Here is a 17,428-nt window from a genome sequence, read left to right as displayed (position 1 = left end):
GACCGTGGACAAGTCACTCTAAGCCTCAGTTTTGACACCTATAAAATAGGGATAGTAAAAATACAGTATTATGTGGATCAGACAAAATAGTATAGGAGAGGTCCCTGCTTATAATAAAAACTCAATGGCTAATGCTATTATTTCTATTCTAAGGAGTTACCCCAGAGGCAAGCAATTCCTGTTAGGTAAACAGTGGGCAGAAGCAAGTACAGTTCCCCTAGGCCCCTAGAGTGATCTGGGTTTTGATTTCAGAACTCTAGCTTTCCAGGAAAAGGGAAACAAATCAGTGAGGTGGATGTTCATCTTAAACAGAAAACATACATGAAAATGTTAAGAGAACCCCTCCAAAACCCTCCTCCCTCGGGGCCCAGGTCCTCGGCTCGCCTGACTTCCCTCCTTGCCCTTCCACCTATTCTGCCAGCTGCGTGCCTCCCCCTCCTGTCTGTCCAACCCTGATTTCTCTCCTGAGCTCAAATTCACTGTGGCCAGCTCATCTACACCCCAGACACAAGTCTACTTTTGTTCTGGGTTCTGTAACAAGCACCATCTTCTCCCAATCATTGAAATTCAAACCTACATTTGAATCTGGCGTGCCACCTACTATTTGGGCAACTTGCAGGTCACTTCTCTCCAAACCTCAGTTTTCCCCCCTGTGAAATGGGAAAGCAAGACTAGAAGAGTTCACACAACTCTTCCAGAGTGTAAAATACTTAAAGTCTACAATTTTAAGGCAACTTGAAAAAGGTCTGGGGAGAAAGCTACCTGTGATTTCTAAGGAGTAAGAATCTAGTCTTTTCCATAAGCACAGCCTGTCAAGGGCAGAGCTCATGTCTTATGAGCCTCCTTACCCAGATATAACACAGACACCAGTAAACTGGTGAGAGAAGAATGAACAGAAAGAGAGGAAGTCGTACAGCAAAAGCAAGGGAAAGCCCCAGATGGGGCTCAGGTCCTGACTCCACTGCCCACTAGGCATGTGGCTGTTCCTGCTGAGCTTCAGACCCCCAAATAACAATGACAATTTACATGATTTTCGGTGAGATCGAAAGGAGGTCATACAGTAAACATGCAGTAAAAGATAGATGATTATTACTATAATTAGATGAATAAATACACTGATTGAGGTGATTTGTCATGAAGATTTGTCAAGAAAAGGGCCCAAAGAAAGCAATTGTTTACTTGAGTATCCTCACTAGAGAGAAACAGAACAAAGACATAATATGCAGGACCCCATAGACCATCCCCAATCTGTGACAGGAGTAGATAAGAGTGGGTAGGGACCGAGAACTATGGGCAGTTTCTCAGAGGATTCAAAGTACCTTAGGAGGCAGCTAGGATGATCTCTTCCCCAGTCCTCCTATCCCCTCAACTCCCAACCCCACAGCTGTGAAAATATCCATCTTCTTACATGAACTGTCTGGGATAGAGATCCTTGATTGGGGGTGTGGGCCTTGGGGGCACACAGATTAAAGCATCCAGAAACAGACCCACACAAATACATTCACCTCATTTATGACAAAGACAACACGTCAATGCTGTGGGGAGAGGGAGTTTTTCAATAATGGTACAGGAACAAATGGATATCCATACAGGAAAAAGAAAGGATCTGGACCCCTACCTTGTATCAAACAGAGTAATCAATTCCAAATGAACTATGGATCTAAATGTGAGAGTTCAAAAAAATTAAGTTTTTTGAGAAAAATGTATGGACATCTTCACAACCTTGGAGTATGCAAAAATTTCTTTAGACACAAAAAGGAGTAATGGACCAAGAAGATCTAAATGGTCTATGTGGGAACTAAGAATATCAGTTCATTCAAATATACCTCTGAGAGTGAAAAGGCAGCCCACAAAGTAGAATGTGATCATGGAATATGTACTCATATCCAGAATATAGCTAGAACATTTATGTTATGGACTGAATTATACATCCCCAAAATTTATATGTTGAAGTCCTAACCTCAGAACCTCAAAATGTAGCCACATTTGGGGATAAGCCTGTATAAAGATTTAAGTTAAAATGAAGTCTTTAGGGTGCTCCTTATCTAGTAAGACTGGTGTCCTTTTAAGATGACAAGATTAGCAGGACACAGACACATGCAGAGGGAAGAACATGTAAGACACAAGAAGACAGCCATCTCCAAACCGAGAGAGATTCCATAAAAAAAACAACCTCTAGACACCTTGATCTTCAACTTCTAGCTCCAGAATTATGGGAAAACAGATTTCTGTTATTTAAGTCACCCCGTCTGTGGTTCTTTGTTATGGTGGCCCTAGCAAACGAATACACCTTACAGTCAGTAAAATTATAGTATGTCAACTCTTTCAAATATGGGGAAAGAATTGTTCCAACATTTCACAGAAGAGGATATCCAAATACCAAATACACATATGAAATGGAACTCAATTCATTAAGTAATTGGAGAAATGCAACACAGTGAGATATAACCACACTCCTACCGGCATGAAAGCATGAGTAATATGGAAAGGATGAAAACACCAATCCTTGGTGAGGATGTAGAGCAATCGGAATTAGAACAAGCCCTCTGGACAATTACTTGACAGCATCTACTAAAACCAAACATGTATGCATAGGATCCAGAATATAGCTAGAACATTTATGTTATGGACTGAATTGTACATCCTCTAATGATACAAGTAACTCCACTCTTACATATATGCCCAACAGAAATGATCCACCTGTTCACCACAAGTCATGTTCTAGAATGTTCACAGCACATACTTAAACTGGCAGGTACTCAAGTACCCATTAGTGGTAGAATGAAAAAATAAATAATGAAATTGTTGTGCAATGGAAAACTACACAGCAATGAAAAAACCCATCTATAACTACATGCAACAACATGGATGAGACCCATAAACAAATAGTTGAGCGAAAGAAGCTGAAACCTAGAGCACATCCCATGACTCCACTGACATAAAGTATGAACACAGGCACAATTCATCCACATTACCAGAAGTTAGGATGACAATAGAGGATGGGGACACAGACGGCTAGTTCCAGGGTGCTAGTTACCCTGCTGTGTCCAATTTCTTAAAAACCATCGAGCTATATAATTACCACACAGGGACTGTTCTGTATGTATATTGTACTTTAAGAACAAGTTTTTATTTTAAGTGTAAAGTATCCTAAATTAGAAAATGACTTTTTTTTTTTTAAAGGTGAGGAGCTAGGGACAGAGGCTAGGTGCCTATCTTATCAGCCTAGGGCTGATAAAGAAAGGCCCGATTTCAGGATTAGAGAAGAAGCTGCAGCCGTGAGCAGTGTCCTCGGTAGATGGCCATGCACCAGCCCCCTTCTGGAGCAGTCGTGTCCCAGGACACAGGGCCTGAAGAGGGGGCAAAGGGTTGGAAAACAGAGGCTGGGATCCCACCTTGACTAGAAAGGTTGTCCAGCCTCTCCATACACTGTACTACAAGGCAGCACTCCCCTTTATGTTAGGGATACATTTATGTTACCCAGCAACCCTGGAGAATCATGCCCAGCGCGGAGGGTGGGGTTTGCTAAGCCTTTCAGAGCCAATCCAGAGACATCTGGTGGGATAACTGTGGGGATGGGAAGGGCCCTGAGCTGGTGAGTTGGAGGCCTGGAGCTGCCGGCTCCCCATTTCTGCCATATGGGAAGGAGCTCATCCAAGAATGATACAGAAAGGAGAAGCAATAGGCAGAAGCAGAAAGCAAAAACAATAGCCAGCTGCTTGGGATCTTGAGGCACCTAAATTGGTGTGCCTGGAGGTCACATCCCAAACTTACCATGTAAGCCAATGAATCTCATTTTGCTGAAGCCAGCTTGAGTTACACCTGTCACTTATATCACTATGTAATATGTGCCCTATCACCACTCTCCGGAAGCGTGTGCGCATTCTCAAGAGACCAAAATAGTCATAATAGCCCATGCTAACTGCAATCACAGGCATGCCTCACAACATCAGAGCACACTTCACCTTTACAAAGCTCTTCACTAGTCTTCAATCCATTTGATCATCACAGAAATGTCAAGAAAGATAGACTGCAGGCATTATTCTTCCACTTTCTCTGCCATCCTAGACTTTTCAAGAGCTGGCAAAGACACTGGCACCATCTAACTGGATCCTCTTGCTTTGACAATAAGGCTCAAGGAAAGGACAGCCTGGACACAAGCAGGGTGCAGTAAAATTGCAAAGGGCTAAAAAATTCCCCAAAAGGGACAAAGCAACATTATTGAGACTGTGAAAGTTGCCTGAACCCCAGATCTTGGAATCTGGCTTTAATCCTTGCTCATTAGGAGAATCTCTTCAGACCCATGTCCTGCTGTTCTAATAAATAATGATGGAGGCCAGCAGGTTACTAAGTACTCATTCGTTTTCTTATAGAATTCTTCTGTGAGGCAGATTCTTCTATTAGCTCCATTTTGCAGATGAGGAAATTGAGGCTCATTCAGGTTAAGTAGCATGCCCAAAAAGCATTCAGTCAACTAGCAGAATTAGGCCTCCAACTAGGGTTGTTGTATAACAAAGGCAGGGGCTGGTTGAGGCATCAGAGTGGCCTGTGCCAAGACTTAACTAATGGGGTCCAATGTCCCATCTTCTGCCCACTCTTGGAATGTTTGCCTCCTTCTGCTCTGACATTCCCTTCCTTAAGCATTTCTAGAATCAGCTTAAAAATAAAAACTCTATCCTCTGAGCAAGCCCTCACCAGTTATCTGAGATCCTTCCACCCATCATTCAGAACCACCTCCTCATAGCCAGTGGGTCCTCCCTTCTGAGTATCTGTTAACACACTTCTGGGTCAGTTATTTAAACTGGATTATCAGACCCACCCACTGGCTAGCTGTCTTCATCCACAGAACCACCAGAATTGGCCTTTATAAAACTTAGATCCCACCACTTCACACCTACTCAGATGGCTACCATCGGAAAGACAGTAACAAGTGTTGGTGAAAATGTGGAGGAAACGGAACCTCACGCATCACTCAAGGGAATGTAAAATGGTGCAGCTGCTTTGAAAAACAGTCTGGCAATTCCTCAGGAGGTGAAATATAGTTACCGTAAAACCCAGTTACCTACGTATAGACCCAAGAGAAATGAATGTGTATGTTCACACAAAACCTTGTACACGAATATTCATAGCACCATTATTATCAATAAGTAAAGTAGAAACGATCAAAAGGTCATCAGTTGACAAACGGATAAACAAAGTGTGGTCTATCCACACAGGGACTCTTAATCAGCCATAACAAGGAATGAAGCACTGACACATGCTCCAAAACGGATGACCCCCAAATATGTGATGCTCCGTGAAAGAAGCCAGACACAGAAGGCTACATATTATGATTCCACTTATATAAAATGTCCAGAACAAACAAACCCACAGAGGCGGAAGGCAGGTCAGTGGTTGCCAAGGAGGAGGGAGAGGAAAACTGGGAGGTACGGCATTGACTGTAGATGATAGAAATGTTCTGAATTAGCGGTGATAGTTGCACAACATTGTGAGTACTCCAAAAACCACTGAATTGTACACTCTAAAATGGTTAAGTGGTGAATTTTATGGAGTATGAATTTTATCTCAAATAAAAAAAGAAATCTTTACCCCCACTCCAAAAAAATAATCAAATCACATAGCTACCCCTTCACCAACTTTAAAACTCTCCAGTGGCCTCCCACTGCACTAATGCCAAATTCCCTACCAGGCCCTATAAGGCCCTACATGAGTCTCACCCCAACCTCTCCCCTCTCCTACCTTCCCCCTCACTCATTCCATTACTCCCCAAACCTCCTCACCTTTGACCTGGCTCATCCCTCAGTCTGGAATGTTCTTTCCCACAGCTGGCTTCTCATCAGTCAGGTCTCTGTCCCAGGGTCCTCACTTGCCACCCTCAGGCCCTCCCTGACCATCCCACCTAAAACACAGCTCAATCACGCCCCATCCCATCACCCTGCTTCATTTCTCCACAGCCTTTATCACCCTCCAAAAAGACACATATTTTTAAATACGGTTTGCTTCCTTGTTGCCTGTGGCTCAAAACAAGCTGCCATGTTCACAGCTCTGAACTTGCCTGCCCTGTAGGAGCTACCTGAGAAACACTTCAGGAAAGAACAATTTATGAAGAACTTCCTATAAAATTGGAAATGCCACTTGCTACCCGGTCAAGAGTCCAGAGCACCTAGTGGTCAACCACACTCTGCAGGTGCTCAGGGAGTTAAGTTCTGCCCTGGGCCTCTCTAGAACTCTGAGGAAGCAAGGAGAATCATTCCTGCCCCCTAGAAAATCGGTAAATCTTTCAGGGGTCACAAAGAACCCAGTGTTTACCAACCAACCCACAAACAAACTCAAAGGAAAGATCTGAGATTGTGTGGCTGACACCCAAACTGGAGGCTAGGGTCCAAATCGGCCTCATAAAACTGTGCACCGGCAAACCCCCTCCAGGACAACTTGTATGACTTTGCAACCTGACCTGTTCTCCAGAATGAGACGGTTGAGGCTCACACCTGCTCCTGCCACCTCCCATGGGGACTTTCTTTCCAGAGGCAGTTAAAAATCCAAACAGGCAGGTGGGGAAGGCTTCCTTCCCCTCCCTCTCCTCCCACTTCAGCATCTCTGAGCTGCACACACAGCAAGCAACTTACCCACTAGGAGTTTGACATCTCGGACTGTGAAATCAGGGTCAGGCATTCTGGGAAAAAAGGAGCACAGACATTTGGTGAGAATCCAGAAACAACTGACTTAGACCAAACTCTGCAGGTAAGGGGAGGCCATTTTTCCAAGAAGGTTCCCTCACTCTCACTTTGAGAACCCAAAATGAGATGACCCAGAGGGTGATAGACCAGTTGGTGCCTCAAGGGAGGGTCACCCCTGAAGCACTGAGCCCCTTCCTCACCCCAATAGGCAAACCAAACCCTTTCACTCTCCCCAACATCGGAACTCAGCACTCCTATAAAAGGATGGAACCTCCACCGTCCACCCCAGTACCCAGGATGGACTGAAACGTGGCATTAAGAGTAAGGACCAGGGCATTCCAACACCCGTTTCCTTCCAGAGTGGGTAGCCCTCTCTGTAACTCTTGCTCTAGCAGATACTCTCCATTAAGAGCTGTACTGAGGGTGGGAGGGACCCCTTAAGTACAAAGGCAAAAAAAGCCATACATCAAATCAATTCCAGGGACTGGTAACGTTAGCTAGAAGGACTGTGGTGACACTTGCTATTAATTAACAATGGTGAAAAAGGCTTAACTTCTACCCATAGGAATGATACTCTAAAGCAAGTCTGCTAGTAGATACTGGAGAGGAAGGCACCCTGGCCTCCTCTCACCCCTGCCAGAGGGGTGGAAACCTGTTATTCCAGCCTGCCTGGCAGATCTCTCCCCAACCCCACCTGGAGCTCTGACAGATCTCTAAGAGAAGGTAGACCAAAAAGGACACAGTGAAGAAGCAGGTGATGGGGCAGGCAGGGGAGGGGAGGCATGGGCCTACATCCCAGGTAACACTTCCTCCACGGAAAAGGACCAATCTCCCACACAGTGGGAGTCTGAGTAGGAAATACGTACTTAGGCGCCCTGCCTCTGGACTCAGACGCTGGCCAAGCCCTTCACAGCTCAGGCCCTGCCTCAGTTTCCTAACTTTGGGAGGGAGTACAATTCTCTATAGGAAGTCCCTGCACGTAACTGGGATGGATTAGGGAAAAAAGTAAAAAATTTAAGTACCCCATGTCCTTTCTGCCCAAATTCTCTGAAAAAGACAGATCTTTGGAGAGTTTTTCCCCTTTGTCAAGACTTGAACAAGGAGAAACTATACCCAGGTAATGAAGAAAGCTCCTTCTCTGTGATGAGAGGTGGAAAAAGGGCAAAGGAAATTCATCCCAAGCTATCAACTGTGTTAAGGAGGGGGAGGGAAGAGACAATTACTTTCAACAACTTACTTAATACCAAGTCCATCCTTTTCTCGAAATATCAGGGGAACCCTGAGAGCTTCTCTCTGCACATACTCATAGTTGAAATCTGTTTGGATATTGGAATTAAAACAAGTTGGTTAAGTCATGAAGGAGCAAATAAACATTGATCAATCAGTTAGGGGAAAAATGATGGAGGAAGGGAAAGGGGTCACCCTAGAGGCAGACACGAAGAGGAAAGCTCCTTGGAAAATGCCAAGGAAATGGATTAGGCAAAGCCCAAGAGAAGCCATGCCAACTATCAGCTCCTCTGCCTACTCAGTCATTCCCCGCATGCCCCACGGGTCAGAACTTGTCACTGAACAGCCCAAGGCCAGAGAGGGTTGGGGAGGGAGATGCCAGAAAGAGCCCTACATAGAAAGAGCTCTAGCTATCACTGAGAAAGGACAGAATCACATCCCAAGCTGAGCTCAGAAAGTAAAGGGGCTGCAAAATTGAAAAATGCCACCTGGGAGGATCTGAAGCCCCAGAGAGGAGGCTGGGAGGAGGGTTCTCATTGTAGCTGAGCATCAGGGAAGATCTTATTGTAATATCCTGCATAGTGAAGGGGAGGGGGGAAAGCTGGTTTCCCTGGAAACTGTGTATTTGGTGCCAAAATAACTAGGGAACTGGGCACAGCTTTGTTGTCTTAATAGTGAAATTCTGCAGCAGCCACCACAATATTTGCTCGGACTGAGTCCCTAGAGGGCTGTTCCCCAGGTGGAGGCTGCCCAAAGGGGGCAGAGAGAGACCCCCAAGAATTCACAAGGTAGATTCCATCTGGGACTGGTCTATTGTAGACTCCAAAATCCTTACTGGAAACCCTGGAGAATGGAAGAGGCTTTAGTTTCAATCTTCCTCATTTCTAAAACCAGGGTATTTGACCCTACCACACCCCTAAATGTGGGAGGGAGGGGGGCTGAGATAAATCCTCACATCCCCAAATCCTCAGGGAACTAAAGCAATCCCCAAAGGCACAGGCCACCCTGGCTGGTCAGAAGGGAGATGGAAAAGCTCTCAACCACCGAAGGCCCTGCTCGGGGGAACAGCTCAACAGGGCAGCTTGAGGGGGAGGCAGCCACAGCAACTCCTCTCAGAGGAGAGTGAGAGAACAAAACCAGCACTGGGGAAAGCCCTGACCTTAGCAGCTCAGATCCCCAGGGGCTCACAGTGAATGGGGATTCCTAAGGATTTAAAGGCAGAGAAGTTTAAGAAGCTTCTATTTTGAATCCAAGCTAAGGGCTCCTTCTGTTTCTCAGCTCCTCCCTCGAGTTTTGGGGCCAGGTCTGAATTAACTACCAAAACCCTAGGGCCCTCTCCTTTGAAAGGAGCCTGGGCAGCAGACTTAAGGAATCTCCTCTGCTGGAATCCCACTCCTCCCCCCTTAACACACACACCTCTTAAAGCCCACCCCCGGGGTCAGCTCCGACTTCCTCAAATGAGCTTGAGAAAACACCCAGAGATCCTGGACTGAGAATTCCTCACAAATGACTGGGAAGACTTTGCATATTGTTTTCTCCTAAGATCCACCAAACAACTCAGTAAACTCTTAACTGGGAAGAAAAGAGCAGAATTAAAATCTCACTGGTGCCAAGGACATTAAATGCAGTTGAGACCAGCCCCCTGGACTGTCCACCTCTTAAGACCTAGCAGGCTGGAAGAAATTTCTTCTTACCTTCCCTGACAACTACCCTCTGCCATTTACAACCATCCACTACAGAGGGAGCTGAGTGCCCCAGGTAGCAGTGGGCACAAAATAGAAACTTCAAAAATGCAAAGCCCAGGAGAGTGTCTTCCAGGAGCTAACCCCACAGCCACTAAACCAGAACCTGGAGGGGGAGGCGCTTCCTGTTATCAGTGCACTGAGGATAGGAGGGTTTTCCAAGGGGTTGGGGAGTCAACAAAATGGAAACGGAGTAATATAAAGGAAACTATCTGAGGAGAAAAAAAAACTTACAAACCCCAGAGGGACTCAGGGAGATATGGCTAGGTAGGGCATCTCCAAAAGCCCAACCCCCTCAGGTGGAACCAGGGGCCAGCGAGGCCTTTGGAGGCCTCAGATCAGAGCTTCACCGGAAGTGGGGAGGAGGACCCCTCCCTTGTACCAAGGTCAGAAAGAAACTCAGGCCCTGAAGGCCTCAGGGGGAGCAGTATCCCAAAACCCCAGAAGCATCCCCAACTCCTGCTCTAAAATGACAGGGCCCACAAAAGAGTCAGAGCTGGCAAGGTCTCAGGCCTGGGGAGAGACCAATGCCCAGAAGGGTGTCCCAACTTTTCATTTCAAACTGCAAGGGACAGGGATCTCAGCCTTAAGCGAAAGAGGGTAAAACCTTACCCTTGTCCCCACTTCAGCTGCCAAAGTTTCAGGGCTACAGGCCGCAGGCTTAAGTAGGGGCTCGCTCCAACAAACTAGAAGCCACCCACCCTGCTACAATATGGCAGAGACCGCCAGATGTTGGGATTCCTAAGACCCCAGGCCTGAGGTGTCACTCAGTGAGAGGGGCATCCCCAGTTTCAGCTCCTGTCATGGCCCAAAATGGCACGGGGTTTGGAAGGTTTCAAGAATGGGAGGGAGCCCCTCATCCTAATACCCCAGGGACACCACAGCCCATCCCACCCCCTCAACCGCTCTCTGTCTCTCTCTGTCTCTCTCGCTCTCCAGGCAGCCGCTGCACCACAAGGAGCTGGGCCAGCTCCTGGAGGGGTAGAATGCAGCGCACCCGCCCTCCTCTGGTCCACCCGTCTGTCCCCAGGTCCCTCTGGCCGCTGGTCCCCTGGCTCTGCCCACCCTGAGGCTGGTGGTGGGCGCGGACCAGGTCGAGTCCCATGCCCGGCCCCCGTTCCCGCCTGCCCTCCTCCCTCGCCACCCCACCCCACCCCCCCAGTGCTCAGCCATGTTTCGTCACCGGATCCCCTGGAATGGGGGACGCGGGCGCGAAATACAAACCCAGCCACTGGCAGTTCCCTCCCCACGTGCGCTCGACCCGCGGCACAGAAGGCGGCCCGAAGAGGGGGCGCCTCACCTTTGCCCTCCATGGCGCGCACAAAGTCTCCCTGGTATAGCTGACTGCGCAGCTTCTCCTCCAGGCTGAAGCCGCGGACGCTGACAATCTCCTCCACGTCCGACAAGTCCTCGTTCTCGTCGTATCTCTGGCGGTCAATCGGGCGCTGTGGGGACCCAAACCAAAGAGCCCAGGACATTATTGGGGGAACTGGGGTCACCTCTCACTCTGGGCCCAGCTCGAACAGGTGCAGGAGCCGCGCGCCCCCTGTACCCCACCTCTGCGACCTGAGCAAGTTTGCGCAAACGCCAAAGATGCTGAAAATCAGTATATCAAGAGGGGCCCGCACCCCCAGGGTCTGGCTGTGCCCTATACAGGGCGCTTCCCTCCTGCATTTTTGGAGGCCGTGAAAGGGACATCTGGGGGTCTCTCCCTTACCCCTCACCCCCGAGAGGTGTTTAGTTTTGCCCAGTCGGCCGGGACCCAGATTATGTAACCCGCCAAGGGGGCTCCGCGCACGGGCTGGCGGGGCATTTGTAGGCCCCGGGAGAAGCCGCCGCCGCGCCCGGCTCGGCGCTAACAGCAGCCCAGGCGGCGCGGCGGCAGAGCCGGAAAGCCGGAACCGGGGGCCGGCGGCGTTTCTAACACTGGAGCCGCCCCCGAGCTACCGGGGAAGCTGGAAAGCGAAATGGAAGGGCCGAGACCCCAGACGCCCCCGCCGCCCAACCACCAGTGCAAGAAGAAGGGAGGGGGAGGTTCGGGGCTTGGGAGGGGTAGAGGCAGACGGCCCGCCACAAAGCTCCCATCGGAGACCCCAAAACGCACCAGCAGCTGCCTCATCTCCCCACAAGCGCGCGCGCACACTCACTTCCTAAGGAGACTCCCCCACCACTCCCCGCATCCCCTGCCTCCTCCCTCCACCGCCAGCGCCGGGGCCCGCAGACCCCCAGATTCTAGGCGAACCCCGAGCCCGCTCAGCCCCTCTCCATGCCTTTCCCCGCTACCACCTCCCCACTTCAGTGTCTGAGACTCAGAGCCTCACAAGGGACTGGAGGAGTAAGCTGCTTGCTTCCTTTTGCATGCAATTTATTATATTTTTTTCCGGTCCTCTTGCAAAATACAGAAAAGGAAAGAAAAGGCAGCAAGAAACAACAACAACCAAAAAAAAATAAAAATAAATCTATCATATACCAGATACAGATTTGGAAAAAAAAAAAAAAGCTACACACCAATCTTCTTCCAGAGTCTTTCTCTGCCTCCATTTTTTTAGGAGAGTTCACCAATTAACTGTCAACACTCCTGCCCCCTGCATTTTGGCGGAGGGGGGAAGGAGGGGAGACCAAAGAAAACAAACCAAAAAATAAATAAATAAAACAAGCCAGAGCCGAGATCTACAAAGTTTTGCACCAACACTTAAGCAGATCCGTTTGCAAAGTCCTAGGAAACCATTTTCAGCAGTTGTGGGGGGGGAGGCGTCGACGTCATAATCCCCGGAACGTAAACATTGTTGCTGATCGCGCTCAGAGCCCGCGGCCCGGCTAGTGGAGGGGGCACTCGGCCCGGGACAGGGCGGGAGCGGGGGCGGCGGCCCGAGGAGGTGTAGGGCGGGGAGGGCGCCCGGGAGGCACCGGGCGCCGTTAGCGCCCTGGCATCGCTGTTTTGTTGTTGGGTCACGAGTACGCCTCTGCACGCAGGCGCCGCCGCCGCCCGGGAGTTGTATGCAGAGCTGACTTTTGGAGGGCTGAGTTGCAGGCGGCGGGCGCATCCCGGAGATGGCGGGGCAGGGAGGGAGGGAAGGAGGGGGTGGGGAGGGAGGTGCAGATTTGCACGGCTGGCCTCAGCGGGAGGCGCGGAAATGCAAGCCGCGCTTGCTGGCATGAAAGCCCCCGGGGCCTGGCACCCCCAAAAACAACCCCCCCACCTCAATCCCTGCCCCCAAGCCCCCGGCCCCCACTTCCTCTTCCTTCATCCACCTCACCCTATTACCTACGTGGCCGACCCAAATTCAAATCATTTTGTACATATAATTTTTTTTCTGAGGCATGCCTTTTTTTTTTTTGGTAGGGGAGGAGTCTTTTACAGACCCCCATTTGCGGACCTGATATTTGAAGCATTTGGGGCTCAGGGAGAAATTAGCGCAGCTCCATATCTGTACGGACTGCGTAACTTTAAAACTCCAGGACTCAAAGATACGGACCTACACACACGCACACAGGTATAGGCAAAAAGCCGATGCAGACCCAAGCTGACTGGAGGATGTTGCCTTTCATTCATTCATTCTGCCCGCGTCTGTGGAGTACTTTACTAGGCGACGAGCTCCGGAATAGAAGTTGGACATCTTTTTGAAGGTCCCTGCGCTCACCAAGAGGAGGAAATAGAAGCTCGGGAGTGAATACTGAGAAAATTGGATCTGGCGCCTCCTAACGCAGCTGGCAAACAGGCGAAGGGTAAGCCCTTGTTGGCCATTTATAGGAGAAAAGTCGGGGGAAAGGTACAAGGAGCTCCGGGATGGAGCGCGGGGAACTTTGGGCGCCCCAGTGGTTAATCCTGTAGGGTTTCTTGGCGGAGGTATTAGCACTCTGTGTAGAGATATACGAAGTATAATTAAATCTGACTATGCGGCCCTGACCACATACCTAGTTGGCTGTGACCACCCCCAAAACTGGAATTCTAAATGTATTGTCCTGTAATTACATCACGAACAAGTCAGGTAGACTTTCGTTGTGAGAAAAGCTGGCCCTAACCGTCTCTGCAGCCCAACTAGGCCTGATCTTAGGGGTAAAGATCATGGTGAGATGTCATGCACCAAGGCTACAATAAAGGAACGTTATACATGCTCATAGCTTTCCCAAAAAACACCATTTTTTTATTTCTGCCATTAACCCTGTGGGATAGTTTAAGCAGGAAATTTTGCAAATTATGAAACAAACTGGGAGAAGTTATGAATCTGGATGATTGCTGTGCCCTCATCTGATCCCCATGTCAACACCCGGACCAAACATAGGTGGAGAGGAAGTGGCTTCCACATCAGATCAGAGATCGAATGTGGACCATCAGTCACGTATTGATCACACCAAGAGACAGCTTCTCCCTCACCGTAAAGTTTCCTGTCCTATCATTCTGCATTCTTTTCCACCCACCCTCCAAACACTACTCTTTGATGTTTGTTTTAATCGGAGTCTACTAGCTGGCAAACATCAGAATTTGTTTCCAGGCTGAAACTGCCCACCTTAGTTTAGTGGGAGTGAGAAGGACTTCTGCCGTCAGCCTCTGTAACTAGGGACTATTTTATGTGTTTCTCTCTTTCACAAAAACCCTTTAAGGGAAATAGTCTAGTTATTCTTTATTTTGCAAATGAGGAAACTGCTACTCAGAAAAGCAAAGCCACTCACCCAAGATCACACAGCTTGCAAGTGGGATTTCTAGGGCTCAAACTGGAGCCTGACTGCTCCCACATGCTTTTGGGTATTGACTGTCGTCACTGCTCCCACTTAATGAAATAAACATGTTCGAATAGGGGCATCTGGGCTAGAGGGTCATGAAATGTGAGTTGAGTGAAATAAAGCAAAACTATGAAACAGCACACTTGGTCCTAATTCTCCTTTCCTTCCAGAGACTCTCTCTCTGTGGCCTCATGGTGTCCCCAGAAGCTGGTATCAGGAAAAGATCCAATGGCAGTTATCTTAGTGTAAAAACACAAGTCCGTATATCACCCCAATGGAGAGTTCCTGGCCTGTCAGAGTGGGAAGGGGTTGAACAGTCACCTAATTTAATCCCCTCCCTTTACAAACCACGAGGAAACCACAGACCAGAAAGAAGAACGGGCCAGCCAAGGGTTTGTTCCCCTTGGACTCTCCCAGAATGCCTACCCTGCGGCCTGATCCTCAGTGGTCACTCAGTAACTGTTGGGCCCTTGATGGATCACCTTCGCCAGCATATTTGCATTTTCCCTTTATCAGTAATTGGCAGATGAAAGGCTTTGTCCTCCAGTTGAAAGAATTCCAGGCATTTGCTCCAAGTGGGGGAGGAGGCTACTTTGGGCCAAAGGGGGAAGGGCGAAGACCCTTGTGCTTCTGGTGTTGACTAATTATCCCAGAGGAGGCAGTAGGTGAGATTGACAAGGAAGATTAAGGTGCTTCTCCAACAAAGTTACTTCTTGAGGGAAAAAAAAAAGACCAGGTCAGTTATATTTGAAACATAATAATGACTTCCTGGATCCTCCTGCTCATTCTTGCAAAAGGCCCAGTCAAATACTGGCTGTGTTGGCCCTATTCAATAATTTCTTCATTCTTCAAAGGTTGATTAAGCATCTCCGTGCTTTAAGACAGAGGGGATAGAAGAACCAGCTCTGATTGTAGACATACTCCAAGACTGGACCAAGAAAATTAGAAAGGATGACACAGCATCGAACACTCGGCATCCAGAATCCTCGATTTTCGAACTGTTAGGAACCGAAGCTGTTCTCATATTTATACATAATTATAATTACAATAGCTCCTGATTTTTAATAACTTGCTAGGTCTTTGAGCAAAACCATTCACATTTGCTCTCTCTTTGAATCCTCACCAAAGCTAGAGGAAGGATCTGTAATTCCCCGCTTTTATAAACTGATGCTCCGAGAGGTCAAGTTACTTCCCCAAAATTTACAGCATTTCCTTAACACAGGATTTGAATCCAGAGCTCACAGGCTGTGCCCTGATTCCTCCCTAGAGGGCTGTCCTGCAGAACTTGATGGAAATGTTCAGTGTGTGCACTGCGTATAATGGAGGAAGTAGCCTCTAGCCACGTGTATCCATTGAGCACTTGAATAAGTGGGTAGTGAGATTAAGGAATTGAATGTTGAATTTTATTTAATCTTAATTACATTTAAATAGCTATATGTAGTTAGTTTCTACCTTATTAGACAGTGCAACCTTAGTGTTTTCCAGAAATTGTCTTAATTCATCTGCCAGGCTATATATACCACACAGTTTGATTTGGCATTGATTTGGGTCCTCATAATCAACCTTATGGAAACATCTGTGAAATGATTGAAGGGTACCAGTGAAAATGAAGCATTGTAGTGATGAGTGGGGGAAGGGGGCCAAGTCTCCTGCAGAGGTTCTAGAAGGGGCCATCTGGTGCAATGTGAATATTCAGAGGGTTAGCCCTTAAACCACTCACTCTTGAGTGCCTGCCAAGAATATGGGGCACGGTCATGGGCACCTGGATACACCAGTTGGATAGAAGATTGTCCCACCTGCCCAGATCTGACAGAACTTCCCAAGGACAGATAATTGGTGGTAGGGCAGGAAGCCTTAGAAATGGATGGCCACTTGCTGATACATATTCTGCTCATAGCCTCAAACACAAAGATTGCAATCCTTTGTGCTAAGTAAGCCCTGTTTGCAATTGAAAACAATCTAAAAGTTGGGGAACTGATTAAATAATTCTTAGACCATTTGTGTGCCTAATGTAGTACTATCAAATCATTAAAAAATATAGGGTAATTCTATATTAACTGATGTGGAATGATTTAATGGTATCCTTAAATCGAAAGAAAAGGTATGGAATTACACTAAATTGTGCTGACTGCTTACATAGACGAAAGGGGACATATCTATTTCTACATATATTCCTTTATATGTACAAAATTTTCTTTGGTAAGAAATTCAATACCAAAATGGGGAAAATTAGGAAAAGAGAAGAAAACATTCTTCAGTACAGTGTGACTTTTTGCCAAGATGAATGCATTGGTGTTGCCTGACTTTGGACCTTATAGTTTAAATTTTATTTTTTATGCTTTAGTACCTTTTGAATTTTATCCTGTGTACACCTATTACCTACTCAAACATGAATTCATTTTAATCATCTTTTTTGAGAGTAAGTTTCAAAATCAAACCTAAATCAAATATTGTTTAGGTATAGATACGTAAGTGGTACAGCATAAACACAAAATGTAAGAAAACACTGAATTCAGGCAGGGAATATGAACAGCAAGAGGTACTGGTGATTTTCTGATGCTTAATATACATGGTGGGCGCCTGAGTGTAATTCTTTAAGATGCACTTAAAATTTTTACAAATTCTATTGTATTTATGAAATATTCCACAACTTTTAAATTGCTGGTGGGTCTTTCTTCCCCCATCCCCTCCCACCTAGTTTCTTCCCTCCACACTGCCATCCCCAAAAATCTTGTTAGCAAGGCACTTGGTATTCCTCTCAGAAAGTTTATGCATTTTCAAACATCTACATATATTTTCTTTTATTATTTTGTCACACAAATACATACATTGTCCTATTCCTTCCTTCTTTACTTAACATGATCTTAGAGATCTTGGCATATACTTTCTGTAGAACTGCCTCATTCTAAAATATTACTTAAGGATAAGGTAAATCTGAATGTCATGATACAGAAAAAGTTCAAGATCAGTTTAGAAACAAAGAAGTCACAGAATAATGTGTAGGTTACCACCCTATTTTTTTCCCAAAACTTGAATAGAGCAGCAAACCATTGTTTGATC

At 47.1% G+C, this 17,428-nt stretch overlaps 1 protein-coding gene across 7 annotated transcripts in view; it reads right to left on the bottom strand.

The window, feature by feature from the left end:
• Positions 1–12,380, bottom strand: part of KDM2B (lysine demethylase 2B) — a 113,119-nt gene extending 100,739 nt beyond the window's left edge. Inside the window, exons 1-4 of one of the 7 annotated variants that reach the window (XM_037014084.2) lie at positions 12,155–12,380; positions 10,947–11,091; positions 7,915–7,993; positions 6,627–6,673 (exon numbers count right to left, since the gene is read on the bottom strand). In XM_037014084.2, the coding sequence (XP_036869979.1) occupies positions 6,627–6,673; positions 7,915–7,993; positions 10,947–11,091; positions 12,155–12,187 (304 nt within the window). In that variant the 5' untranslated portion in view covers positions 12,188–12,380. The other 6 variants (XM_017649359.3, XM_037014085.2, XM_017649361.3 and 3 more) reach the window with 6 other exon arrangements.
• Between the last annotated feature and the right edge of the window lie 5,048 nt (positions 12,381–17,428).

Source organism: Manis javanica, chromosome 15 (genome assembly GCF_040802235.1).
Source record: "Manis javanica isolate MJ-LG chromosome 15, MJ_LKY, whole genome shotgun sequence".
Classification (NCBI taxonomy): Eukaryota; Metazoa; Chordata; class Mammalia; order Pholidota; family Manidae; genus Manis; species Manis javanica.
This window is presented reverse-complemented; position numbering and strand designations above follow the sequence as displayed.